Below are 14,274 nucleotides of genomic sequence, written 5' to 3'. Positions count from 1 at the left end.
AAACATGCCACCTCATTAAGTAGCAATTCTAGTTTTACGGAATCCTATTTAATTTCATTAATTACACATGCACAATCAATAGGAACATGTTTTGAAGGATTTAAAAATAATATCAGGTTATTCATGAATCTACTACATAAAAGAGAAACGAACCTTTCTTAGGAACAAAAGCTAGTCTCATGCTGACAGGCAAGAGTGTACCATCTTCAGTTGAAATATCAAAATCTCTTGGAATGTTCTGCAAGTTTGGTTCATGCATGGAAATTCTTCCAGTGGCTGTATGAGTCACACAGCAACTAAAAATACGTTCTGATGTTCCAGCTTGCAAGAGTGGGAAGACCATCTAAGAGAAGAAAATAATTGTGCATTAATAATCAGAATTTTACACTTTCACATCAAAAGCCAATATATCTCAAGTCCCCTTACACGCTTACACATTCACCCTGAGTACAACTTTCAAAATTATCGAAGATTAAATAACATGGATATTTCAAACAAATATCTTGCACCAATAAAATAATACATAAAATTTCACTCAGGAAATTTATCAGAAACAAAATACAGGGAAGAAAAAAAAGGCTCAACTATATTCTGGAAAATGTTACTTGAACCAGGCTTCTAACAGGATGGATAACCAATATTTATAGTCTGTGTCAAATGGAAAACTGTTTCGTTTCCTGTTGTTTTTAGGAAGTAAAAATATTTTCGTCTGGCGCTATCGCCCAGAAATTTTTCGCAGAGCACAACACATTAAGTGGGTGTGGTCACCGCCCACTAGTATACATAACACCTCCCCACTTCAAGAATAAATGCAAACATCAAGAAGTAGTCAATTTCTCCACCAGAGCACTGCACGGGTGCAGAAAACAGAGGGAGCAGCACTGTACGCTGTACCACAAATGTTACATTTGGATGATTTTTCTGTTGTTTGGCTTGCTGTTTATGTATAGTATTTCACCCTCTCACAATATTAAGTCACTTCATCTCCAATGTTTTTAAGATAATCAGGATAAGAATTTTGAAGATTGCCCTGGCCTAATTTCCAGCATGATGTGAAATGTCATATTTGAGTTGTGCTTTAAAACCTCTGAACTCTTCAAAACAGGGAGTAGTGCAGTAGTTAAAGAAGTACAAGCTCCAGAATGATCAAATTTCACAGCTTCACACACAAAATAATTTACAATGTTTATTACCCACATCAGCAGTTCTGACAAATAGAAGGAAACATTACACTGATCTTGCTTAAAAATAATGTCCATTAGTGAAGAACTACATTTTTCTTGTTGAATTAGGCTATGGCACGATTCACAAGTTCCTTCTTTCTCGTTTTCTTCACAATGAAACCACTGAGGAAAGCAAGAGATGCAAGTTTAATAGGAACTACTGTACCTCCAGAGCTCTGAAAAAAATAATAGATTTACTCCATAATTACAGTATGACTATTATTTACAATACTATTATCTAATAATAATAATAATAATAATAATAATAATAATAATAATAATAATAAGAAGAAGAAGAAGAAGAAGAAGAAGAAGAAGAAGAATCACTATATCAACTCAACTTCTGGGTTGCAGACCATCTTAAGTGGTGCTATGTAGACTGTTGTCTAGAAGCAAAAGCACAACTCTTCTGGGTGGTTCTTATGGCTGAGCTAATTTAGTTGTGTGGTGCTAAATGTGACATGAAGTATCAAGATTTTTTGCTTGCCCTTCAAAAATCAACTACCTTGGCCAGGATCAAACCTACAAATATGGGGTCAAGAGTGAGGCACACTACCTCTAATCCACCAAGACTTGCTATATCTCTTACCATCATAGCCGTCCCTGTGGTGTAGGGGTAGCGTGCCTGCCTCTCGCCCAGAGGCCCCGGGTTCGATTCCCGGCCAGGTCAGGGATTTTTCTCTCAACCTGAGGGCTGGTTCGAGGTCCACTCAGTCTATGTGATTAGAATTGAGGAGCTATCTGATGGTGAGATGGTGGCCCCGGTCTTGACATAATAATAATAATAATAATAATAATAATAATAATAATAATAATAATAATAATAATAATAATAATAATAATAATAATACCACAGATGAAATAATAATAATAATAATAATAATAATAATAATAATAATAATAATAATAATAATAATAATAATAAAAATACAGATATTATCTTGTAATGGGATTTGAACCGTTACAATGTGAATCAATTTGTGGTGCAAAGTGTTGAATGTATTGTATAATTTATGTGAAAGGAAGCAAGAATAAGGAAGGTAAGGAAAGAGAAAGTAGGTAGGATAGTTCAGAGATAATTGTGGGGAAGGGAGGTGGAAAAAGCGAGAGAGGAGGGGCTAATTAAGGTGGGGATGAGGGAATAGGAGTAAACGCTGAGAAGAGGTGCCATGAATAGAATGGAAAATTGATTTTAGATTAGTTAAATTAAAATTATTAAAAATAATAATCAGGTCAAAAAGAATGTTGGTTTTCTCAAATGTCATTTAGGTTATAATTTGAGTTGAAATATTGATCTAAATGTATGAAACAGTTTTCTGTTTAATGTTTTAAGGATTTCCATATCTTGCTTTATGTTGGTAAAATTATGGTTGTAGTCTTGCATGTGTTGACCTACTGCTGAGAATTAGTTGTATCTTAGGGCATTAATATGTTCTGAATATCTTGAGGCAAAACTCCTTCCAGTTTGTCCAATATATGAAAAATTGCAATTATTATACTTGATTCTATAAATTCCTGATTTTGAGAAACTATTAATTCTGTTAACAGAAGTGGAGTTGTATAAGATATCTGCATTTTTATTATTTGTTTTAAAGGCAATTTTTACATTGTATTTCTTAAAAATGTTAGTGATTTTGTAGATATCTTTAATCAAAAGTGAAAGTGGAAATTAAGGAAATGTTGGGTTTTTCTTTTTTAAAGTGGTTGAGGGGTGATGTATGTATTTGTTAATTATTCTTTCAATGAAAAAAATTATTGTAACCATAGGATTTTGTGATGTATCGAATGGTGTTCAGTTAATTTTTTAGATCTTTGTTAGACATGGGTACAGTGAAGGCTCTGTGAACTAAGCTATTTTAGGTTGCCCATTTGTGAGTCTGTAGATGTGTTGAATCATGAAAGATTGTGGAAGCTGTTTGAGTGGGTTTTCTGAAGATTTTGTAATTTAAAGAAGTTGGGTGTCTGGTGATGGTTAGATCTAAATAGTTTATTTTTTGGTCTTGTTCGGATTCTAGTGTGAATTTAACCCAACAAGTGCTACGCCCGCCTATAGACGGGCTGACGCAGCCGGTCCAGCAGTGCTACGCCCACCTGTAGACGGTGCACGAGAACTTTAATTTCTTTGAGTTTGCCATTTCACTCTCGAGTGCCGATTTGATCTCTGGCATGTTCTGCCATCTGTTGAGCATTACGTAGAATTAATTGATCACGACTTATAGCTTCGGGAAGTAACTTACAGAGCTTTTTGTAGACATCTGCGGAATTCATCTATGATTTAAACAAACATGGCGTAACAACAAGCTAGCTGCTCTTGCAGCGATGTTATTTCGGATCAAAGAATCTTTCAGTTATTAATCACAGCGGAAAGTGATGATGAAGATGATGATTTTAATGTATTGTTAAGCGATTTTTAAAGTGAGAGTGATGCAGAGAATGCTGAAAATATTTTAAGTGAGAAAGAAATAGAGCCTCCTTCTAAACAAAAGAAAAAAAACACGGTGAGTTCAAAAGCTATTTTATCACTATTTTCATGGCGGTCGGATGATTTTTCTCCACCAGACTTTCAAGTAACTGTGACAGACTCTGGGAGCCAAGTAGTGTTTTATGACAACCACAAAATCATTGATTTTTCTAAAACTTCTGTGCCAGTGGAGTTGGTGCAGCTGGCTGAACAAATCGGTATCACAAACAACCGGTGGATAACATGAACTCTTACCACATTCCAGGTTTAGAGAGTATTTTAAAATATCAACTTGTGTACTTGTACAGCATTACATGTATTAGTTGCGTACAGAATTTAGGAAATCATTTTATTTTGGGCTCTTTAATGTGTATAAATGTGATGTACTCATGGGCACAAAAAGTGTAATATGTTTTCTCTCAAAATGATATTGAACATAAGGGTAGGATTTTCCATTTGCATTTATAAAGGAACCAACATTTATAAACATTTTAAGCTAATCACCCCACTGATAAGTTAAAAATTGAGGCTTGTACAATTTTTTTTACATAGGAAGAAAAAACTCAGCACTGAGGTACCAAACAGTCAACTAATTATGCAGCACTTAAAAGGTTAATATGTGGATCAATGTTATTAAGACTGAGAAGATAGGTAGTAATGCTGACTGTTTTTTCAACTAAAATAACTAAGATATCATGTACATATCTGGCCCAAAAGAGAATATTGTACAAGTTTTGGTTGTTGTCAATCTTATTACGTTCTAGGAAATCTAGGTATATTTCAGCTAGAATACCTGAGGCAGGCAAGCCCATTGCTAGACCTTCTGTTGATAGATAATGTTATCAAAAGTGAAGAAATTGTTATTTACAACTAATTTTAAAACAGACATAAAATCAAGGATTTCTAATTTACTCAGATGACTGTATTTATTTAAATTATTTTCAATAATAGGGTAAAGTTTTGATATTTGTATACTGGGATACATATTAACGATATCGAAAGAATGAAGGGAGTGATGGGGTTGGATAGTGAAGTTATTTAATTTATTAATTAGATATGAAGTGTTTTTGATTGATTGTTTAAACATAAATTGATAATTCTTCCTCAAAATTTTTTGGATAAATTGAGATATTTTATATAAAGGGTTTGGTCTAAAGTTGATGATAAGTTATCGAATATGTCCAACACTTAGCAACGCAAGGTGAGTCACATATTACATATTTTCTTTATAAATTTTTTTCCCCCCCTCTTTTTCCATTATCATTTTACTAATTTGGCTTTTATTACTATTTACAACTTTATTCATTTCATTTATTTCTGCACTGAACTGCGAATCTTCTCCAGCATTTAAATTTTTGTAACTTTAACTTTCAAGCGCTACTTTCACTTTCAGTTTTTTAAGGACTTTTAATCTCTTTGAATGACTTATATTTACCACCTTTTTACATTGTTCACTGCGTGTGCATGGATTGTTTTCTCAGCACTACTACTACCGTTGATGATTTGCAGCTTTTAAAACTCCCTATCGTGTGATGCGTAATTCTCAAGAATCTTCGTTATCCTTCAACGACAACTATATGCATTGATGAATGCATTTTTAAACATAATCTGAAACTTCGATCACCAATGAAAACTTACCTGCAATACGTCCAACACATCGCAACGCAACTATCAGAACTTCATAAGGAGTGATATATACAAACCTCAAGAATCTTCAACGCCCAAATTCTTCTTCTTAAATTCTTCCTTCAAGAGCTAAGTGCATTAATTTTTGCATTTTATGCATTATCCAAAACTTTTACAACTATTTTGACCTTTTCACATTTATAGTGTCAAACCACTGTGTTTTCATGACTTACTTTTACAATTTCTATGAACTATCAGATACATTGTGCAACTCGCGATTTGGCTGATGATGACCTTAAAAAATAGGTCGAAACTAATTCCAATAAATGTTTCTTTCGTAATGTAACCCACAATACTTGATTTTGTATTGAAAATGTGGAAATATTTTACTCTAAATTTTAATTTAATTGGATTACAGTATATGCGTTTACAGGATACGGTTCAGGTAGCCATTTTCCGTACATGTACGTGATTGGTCGAGCTGGATATCGATTTCAAAGTAATCAACACGTAAGAAGTAACGTTACTGGCGGGGTAGGAATGCCATATTTACAATCAACCAATGGATGTTACGGTTTTATATCTCTACCTTCAGTACTGCATTTTGTTTATCCACATCTCATGACGCGTTCGTTGTTTATCTTTTGTTCGTGAAGCAAAGTGTGTATTAGTGTGAGAGTTAACTCTTTTGCCAATATGAATCAAAAGAAGTGAAAGCAGTATTCTTTAAAAGAAAAATGTGAAATAATTTAGGAAGTGGAGAAAGGAGGAAAAACAAGGAAATCAGTGAAGTAGTATGGCATCAGCCCTTCAACATTATCTACTTTTCTAAAACAGAAAATAAGATAGAGCAGAATATTGATGTTGATGCCCTTGGCCCACAATGAAAGAAGATGAGGACAGCAGACTATGAGGAGGTGGACAAAGTCGTTTATATGTAGTTTACATAAAATCAGCTTCATGGTCCATTATTCTACAAATGCCAAACAAAATCCTTGAATTCAAGGGAAATAAGTGTTTTGGGGGGCGAAAGCTCAAAAGAACGGATAACGGCTCTTTTGTGCATCAACTCTACAGGGACGGATAAACTGAAGCCTCACATATTTAGGAAGTTTGGGAAGCCAAGGTGCTTCAAGTGAATACAACAACTGCCCTGTAAATATAGGCACAACCACCAGGCATGGATGACATCAATGATCTTCGAAGTATGGTTGTTTTGCCTGGAACGTCATATGAAGGCCGTAAAGAGGAAAATTCTTCTCATCTTAGCCAATTGCTCCTCTCACAATTGTGTACCTTGCCATTTGGAGAATGTGAACATTTTATTTTTGCCTCCAAATACTACCTCAGTTCTACAGCCAATGGATCAGGAGATAATTCACGTGGTGAAGCGGCATTACCGAGCTCATGTGGCCTGGCATATGCTATGTAACATTGCCTCAGATAGACACATTAATTCACAATTAAAAAGAATGGGTATCTTCCACCTAATCAATCCTTTATTATATCTTGTTACTAAACAGTACCGGTTTCGACCTTCATAGAGGTCATCCTTAGCTGGTCATAAGATCTAAAGTTAATATATAATTTTAAAACATTACTAAATCTAATGAAGAATGTCATATGAGATGAGTGATAATATTAAAATATACAATGATAATAAGTGTCCCCTGGTTTTAAAAAACAAGCATCGATGTTTATGCGACATGTACCGTATTTGAAAAATCAGATAAAAAATTAGATGAATAGCTTTTCCGGCGTTTGCTCTATTAACCAACGTTTCGTCTTAGGTCTGACACTAGACTCTTCAGAGTGGGATGTGTCAGACCCTACCCACTGACGCTGGGGTGTATGCAGGTGAACGTCCGTCCGTCGTCCATGAGGTCATTTCATTCCTCCCAAAGGGGAGGCGGGCCATCAGCTGAACAAAGCAGCTCTTCGGCCATGAGAAGGAAGGAAATGTTACTGAAAGACAGAATTAAGAGAGTATGTATCGTACATACGTAAAAGAGCAGGTAATAGCTGTGGCGCAGGGGGCCGTGAACCGCAAAGGGGGCCCACAGGGCGGATCCACATCACACACACCGGGGCGGACCCCAACTGGGTACAGCTTTATTGAGGGAGGAGGCGGTATATCTCGGGCGCGCAATAGCAGAAAAATTACAAGATACATGAGAAAGCAGAGTACATTAGACAAGAAAATTGTTACAGATAGTGAGCAGTGGGAGGGTATGGGGTCGAAGGAAATGGAGGGAAAGGAGTATAGTGTTGGGACAACAGGTAATAAAGGGTGGTAGAAACATTAATGATAGAGGTGGAGAGAAGACGTAAAAGATCCAATATTGGGAGCGGCGAAAGAGGAAACGAGTGTGTAGGAACGGATGGATAGGCAGCCTGCGGAAGGGGGGTGGGTGGCGGAGCAAGTGGCGAACGAGGCGAAGCCTCGGTAGAAGGGGGGTGGACCAAGCGAGGCGGGGAGTGAGAGTGCTCAACACGATGGTGGCGACGACGAAGCCGAACACCGGAGGAAACCAGGTGATGGACATCCGCATCACAGGGCAGGTGGAGACGCACCATGAACGTTGGACCACGATCATTGTAGATACGATACACTCGGCGAGCAGGAACGCCCGCCAGGTGAAGATCTTGCAGGATGTCGTCTTCAGAAATGGCAGGATCAACACCTCTGACGACACAACTCGGCGAGAGAAGAGGACGTTGGGCCGGAGAGGCGGCGGCAGTCTGGTCTTCACGAGGCGTGTCAGTGGCAGTCTGGAAGGAAGAAGAAGACGTCTGGGAACAGGGAGCGGGGGTGATGAAAGTGGAGGAGGTCGGTGACATGAGAGGGGAGGAGTGACTAGCTGTGGAAGTGAGTGGGAGGGAGGTCAAGGAGGTATTGACCGTAGTGGTAGGAGTAGTAACTGTAGAAGTAGTCGTACAGGAGGTAGGAAGGTGTGTGCGGGGTGGAGCAAAATGAGAGCCAAGAGGAAAATCAGGGAGGGAGGCCATTTGGTGCAAAAGATGGTCCGGGGTAGGCACCGCCACGTGCGTGACACCGCCGAGAGTGACACCGTTGGCAATAATGCCAGCCGGTGGGCCGGGACAACGGAAGAAGGCCACCACATCCGGAGACGGTTGACCGGAGAAGCCATCTTGAAGACGAAGAACCGCATCGACGAAGGATCCTTGACTGCGGATTTCGTCGCGAATGGCAGTTGGAGAGTAGGAAGTATCCACACCCTTGATGAGACAGGTATGCATTTTGGGAAAGGCGACAGCCAACGAGGCGTCTGCCAATTTGATTATTCTTGGGCCGGCTGAGACAGCGTCGAGAAGAGGGCCACCCAGCCGCAAAAATAGTAGGGCGTGACGTAGTGCTGGAGTATGCAGGTGAACTTATCAGAAGCTTATTTATGAAGCACAGTCTGATAACTGCATACGGGAAATAAAACTCCACAAAGGAATTAATGCCCGCCCGACGAAACGCTGGTTAATAGAGCAAACGCCGGAAAAGCTATTCATCTAATTTTTGATCTGATTTTTGATATGCTCTATTGGTGGAAAAGAATCTAATTCCCTTCATGGGAACTTAGAATTTCCATTTGGAATTGCTAGGCGGGCATTAATTCCTTTGTGGAGTTTTATCTCCCGTATGCAGTTATCAGACTGTGCTTCATAAATACGCTTCTGATAAGTTCACCTGCATACACCCCAGCGTCAGTGGGTAGGGTCTGACACATCCCACTCTGAAGAGTCTAGTGTCAGACCTAAGACGAAACGCTGGTTAATAGAGCAAACGCCGGAAAAGCTATTCATCTAATTTTTGATCTGATTTTTGATATGCTCTATTGGTGGAAAAGAATCTAATTCCCTTCATGGGAACTTAGAATTTCCATGTACCGTATTTACGCGAATAATCCCTGCACCCTAACTTCAGGTAGGCTTATTTTGAAAAAAAAAAAAAAATTGCGAACTTTGACGCAAAAAACTGCATCCCAATTTCGTGCCTCAAATTTTTTTAAAAATACCTGTATTTACGCGAATAATACCCGCCACCGAATAATCCCACACACTAAATTTAGGAAGGCTGATTTTGAAAAACATAATGCCAACATTGACACAAATAAAACCCGCACCCCAATTTCGTGCCCCAAATTTTTTAAAAATGTGCAGGTATTATTCGCGAAAATACGGTATATGCTACTTAAAATTCTAGTGTACTGTTCGTGAGTAACAAGTAATTTGTTTAAAATAAAATTTCTATAAGTTAAAATGTTCATAGTGTTCTTGAGGTACACTTTGGAGTTAAATTAATGTTGGTAAATCGTTGCATACATTCATGGGTATGTTTGTACCAAGCATTCTAGAATATTCAAAGATATGGATTGTGATGAAAGCTAGTAACACACAATTCGTTAAAATACAATTTATTTTACTTAAAATGTTCACAATATTCTTGAGGTACACTTTGGAGTTTAATTAATGCATTGCATACGTTCACAGGTATGTTTGTACCAAGCATTCTAGAATATTCAATGATGTGAATTGTTCGTCTTGTGCATTCATACAGTTGTGATGTTGAATGATATACATCGAAATATTGTAGTGTTTTATTAGTTTCTTTAATACTAATCTCGTTATATGATATTAAATAGGTGCAGATGCTCCCTCTTTGTAGTTGTGTTGTTGGACATGCTAGTAATCTGCGAGAACAGAAAAGAAACAAAGTATAAGAATTTTGCCAAGTAGAATGTCTACTGAACGTGTGGATTGATGGATGCTTACTTATATAGTGCTGTTGACTAGTCAATGTGTACTGTTAGGGAGCACGTCGTGCACTGCTCCGTGTATGTCTAGGGCTGGAACTTGTGGTTACAGAGAGGGAAGTGGAGGGCCAAGAGGGGTAATGATTGGGGAAGGTGAGGTAGAGCGAAGCGTGTCTTCTGGAGGTTCCTTGATATGTATCGGATTCTGTTTCTTGACTATTTTTAAGTAGGTGTTTTTTAAAAACGGGATAACTGTATTAAAGAGGATATTAACTCTATCTGTAATTTCATTTTAAGTTAATATTTGAGTTAGCACACTGATCCATACTAATGTAAAATTCTTCCATTATATTGAGTAGAAAGCCCTTGGGGATCATACTTAGAATCTGCATGACGTTTTCAATATTTGTAAAATATAACGGAAACACTGGCAACCAGGAATGAGTTAGCTGGAAAATTTATAATGTCCGATAATGGACCATTTATATTGGTATTATAAATTTACTCATTCGGGACAAATATTTCAGATTCTCTATGGGAATCAACATCTATATCAACAAAAAAGAAGGAAAGAATAATGTATGCAAAATATTTTGAATTTAAAGAGACAGCTGAATACTCTAGCATATAATAGCAGCAACCTGTTATACAAAAATGTACGAGCGATTACGAGTTGCTAGGCTTGAGCAAGGATCTCGTGGGCTGGAGTGTTGTGCACAGGTTATTCACGCGCATCATCACTACAAGCCTTCTAACGCCAACACTTTTCCTCAACCCACTAACCGGCCCCTAGAAGTATTGTTATTTACAAGAATTTAAACAGAGGCACTGTAAAACTTAAATTTGCCACCATTTTCTGTGTTGCTATTGGCTGGCTAGGGCTGCCAGCTTAGTTGAAGATGAGAAAATCGTGCCAGGTACGTTATAATTAGTCACAGCGTTATTAATCGCGTCATACCTTGTGATGTGTGTGGGATGCTAGATTTGTTGCCCACTGTCCAGTTGTCTTGTTACAAGCTGGACCTAACCAAGCCACACCAATAATCTTTTTTTTTTTTTTTTGCTAGGGGTTTTACGTCGCACCGACACAGATAGGTCTTATGGCGACGATGGGATAGGAACGGCCTAGGAGTTGGAAGGAAACGGCCGTGGCCTTAATTAAGGTACAGCCCCAGCATTTGCCTAGTGTGAAAATGGGAAACCACGGAAAACCATCTTCAGGGCTGCCGATAGTGGGATTCGAACCTACTATCTCCCGGATGCAAGCTCACAGCCGCGCGCCTCTACGCGCACGGCCAACTCGCCCGGTTCAATAATCTTTTCACTAGCCTGATCTTGAAACTAATTCCTAAGTTGGCAGCATCCATTAGGTGCTGTGACATTGTCCGTGCACTCCATGTTGAATTTCTAACTTCTGTGACATCGTCCAAGCCGTGTCATGTGGGATCTCTTCGCGAAGGAATCTTTACCAAAGTACAGGTTATCGCCGTAATATCCACGTATAGCATTCATTTGCAATAAGAGAACTGACCTTGAAGGTTTTCCAATTACTACAAGATGTAAAGAAAAGTGAAATGAAACGTAGTAAAAGTCACGCTTTTTATCATGATTGCAATATGTTCATACCGGTAGGTATAGTATGAGCATGTCCGGCTCAATGGCTAAGTGGTTGGCACGTGTTGGCCTTCAGTTCAAGGGATCACGATCGGGTCGGGGATTAAAACTTTTGTTGGTTAATTCCAACAGTTCGGGGGCTGTGCGTGTGTCCCGACTTACGCATTAGGATTCATCTTAGGTAGAGCCGCATTTTCATAAGTGCGTAGATCATACATCACGAGACAACTCGAAAGATCTGCACCCGGGTTCGGAGGTCACACACCATTATTATTATTATTATTATATATACATGACGAAAAATGCCCAAATACAGTACTCGTATTTTATTATTTTGATTAGCCCTATTTTATGTCAAACGCTGCATCGACATTTTACTGTATATTATAGTGTAATATTTATATTGAACTTGTGTGTTCGACAGACTGAAAAGCTTTCAAGTTACATTCACCCCTCTTAATTATTACAGGATCAGATAATGTTTCTTCACCTACTCTAATTCATGGAGGACTATTTTCTAGAAATTTAGTCATCCATTAAATCCCTCTTTTTCCTAGTCAAATAGCCTTCATTTTTGACAGTAATCTCCCATATCAAAAGCCTTGGATCAATTCTAACATACCATCTACTATCTGCTGTTAATGTGTGCATGCTGAAAAGTTGAATTTTTATATTCAATCTTACATTTTAGAAAACATTATAAGAAAAAGAAATTGAACTTACTTTAGTTAATATGGCACTAATTTTGCGCCACTGCAGAATGATGAAAGGTAGAGGATGTTGATCTTTCAGCTTTGTTAACACCTCTTTACTAGTACTTGACTTATGTCCTGGAGGCTGCTTTCCTGCTTTTAATCCCAGTTCCACAAACAGCACCTGGATCATAAAATAAATTTTCATACAGAAATATAGAAAAAGAAATCCTTTATTTTATGGTTCTGTAAAACAAAATTCCTTACCTTAGCAACATCATGTGGAGAGGTCAGGGAGAACGAATGACCAGCAAGTTTGTATGCTCTTTCCTCAAAATAATTCGTGTGCTTATTAAGGACTGAATGTAATTTTTCAGCTTCATCTTTACTAAATCCAATTCCATTAAGTTCCATTCGAGCTAAACACAATATTGTTGGCATTTCTACTTCTGAAATGTTACAAACAGATTATTGATAATTGTACATTATTTTATGAGGTATTTGTATGGACTTTTACGCTACTGGTGTATTCAAAATACCTGTTTTATGTCCGCCCCTACTGTGAGCAGTTTTACTAAAGGTTGGTGGTCCCTCTCTATCCTTTAATAGGTAATTCATAAGCAGTGAAAATTTTCCTATTTACCATACTTCTTTGTACATAATAATACATATTTTTAGTTAAACTACTACTGCTAACCATTGTAAAGAGTTGTGGCTGTGAGAAAAACCCACCCCATGACTTCTCTGGGGATTGAAATAGGTAACTGTGGAAAACCATTTTAACAGCCACACTTCAAAATTTATCACACAAAGAAAGTATGCGATTTTGTGTAATAATGTGCCAAAAACTAACCAAAATGGTGTAAAACATGCTATAAATTCAATCCATAGTGGTACTAAAGGTAATTATACAGTGTTATGAACCGAGATCCTGTGTTTGACTTTTTTTGTGTGTGTGACATTAACATGATTTAAAAAAACCTGTAAGATTTGAGATTTGTTGGAAATAATAATTGTGTTTATTTATTTTTATGTATTACCGCAGAAGAATAATACTTCAAAATAGTATAAGTTTAATTAAAGTTTGAAGCATAATTACAATACAAAATAAATCTAAATATCATAGAAGCTTTCTGGTTTTCAAGGGCATGCACATAAATATTAAAGTGTTAACCACACAAAACTCTCATTGTTAGAGAGTCTGCTTCAATGCAACAAAACAACCAGTTTTAACAGCTGCAGTCATTTCAATACCTATTGGCAGAATCTAATTTTATCTAGTTACCGGTAGAGGATTCCTAGCAGATATTAAATAAGCAAGTACAATCTCTTCATACATACATACATACATACATACATACATACATACATACATACATACATACATACATACATACATACATACCACCACAGAAACATGCAATAAGGATTAAATCTCTCCACATAGGGTTGGTATCAACAAGTGAATCCAGCCGTAAAACTGAGTCAAATTTACATGCAGAGCTGTCACCCCCTCCAAAAAAAAAAAAAAAAAAAGTCCAAGAAAAAGGATAAATAAGAATTACTTACCTTTGTATATTTTGGTAAAATGGTATTCATTCAGTTTATCCAGCTGTTTGTCTACAATATGCCATGTGACAACTGCTTCCACACAGGAACGCAGACGTGCAGGAAGAGGACTTTTAATTGACAGTGCAATGCTTCCAACTCCTGGCATGTTACCTGCCATACCTACTATGCCTGCAGCTGCTGGTATGAATTTCATTACCTAAATAATACAACAAAGATAAAAAATGGTTGAAAAGTCAAATATTTCTGACTAGGCATTCAAAACCACCATTACAATTTGAAAAGGAGAAGGGCAGAAAATAGAAGCTCGCAGAAATGGAGCA

General features: G+C 37.4%; 1 protein-coding gene across 1 annotated transcript in view; it reads right to left on the bottom strand.

Annotated features, from left to right (window-relative positions):
* PolQ (DNA polymerase theta) overlaps nucleotides 1-14,274 on the bottom strand; it is a 173,212-nt gene that overhangs the window by 32,840 nt on the left and 126,098 nt on the right. Inside the window, exons 20-23 of the mRNA XM_068229095.1 lie at nucleotides 13,952-14,150; nucleotides 12,650-12,831; nucleotides 12,414-12,566; nucleotides 154-343 (exon numbers count right to left, since the gene is read on the bottom strand). Coding sequence (XP_068085196.1) covers nucleotides 154-343; nucleotides 12,414-12,566; nucleotides 12,650-12,831; nucleotides 13,952-14,150 — 724 coding nt within the window. The remainder of the gene's footprint in view (nucleotides 1-153; nucleotides 344-12,413; nucleotides 12,567-12,649; nucleotides 12,832-13,951; nucleotides 14,151-14,274) is intronic.

This window comes from Anabrus simplex, chromosome 8 (genome assembly GCF_040414725.1).
Source record: "Anabrus simplex isolate iqAnaSimp1 chromosome 8, ASM4041472v1, whole genome shotgun sequence".
In the NCBI taxonomy this organism is placed as follows: domain Eukaryota; kingdom Metazoa; phylum Arthropoda; class Insecta; order Orthoptera; family Tettigoniidae; genus Anabrus; species Anabrus simplex.
This window is presented reverse-complemented; position numbering and strand designations above follow the sequence as displayed.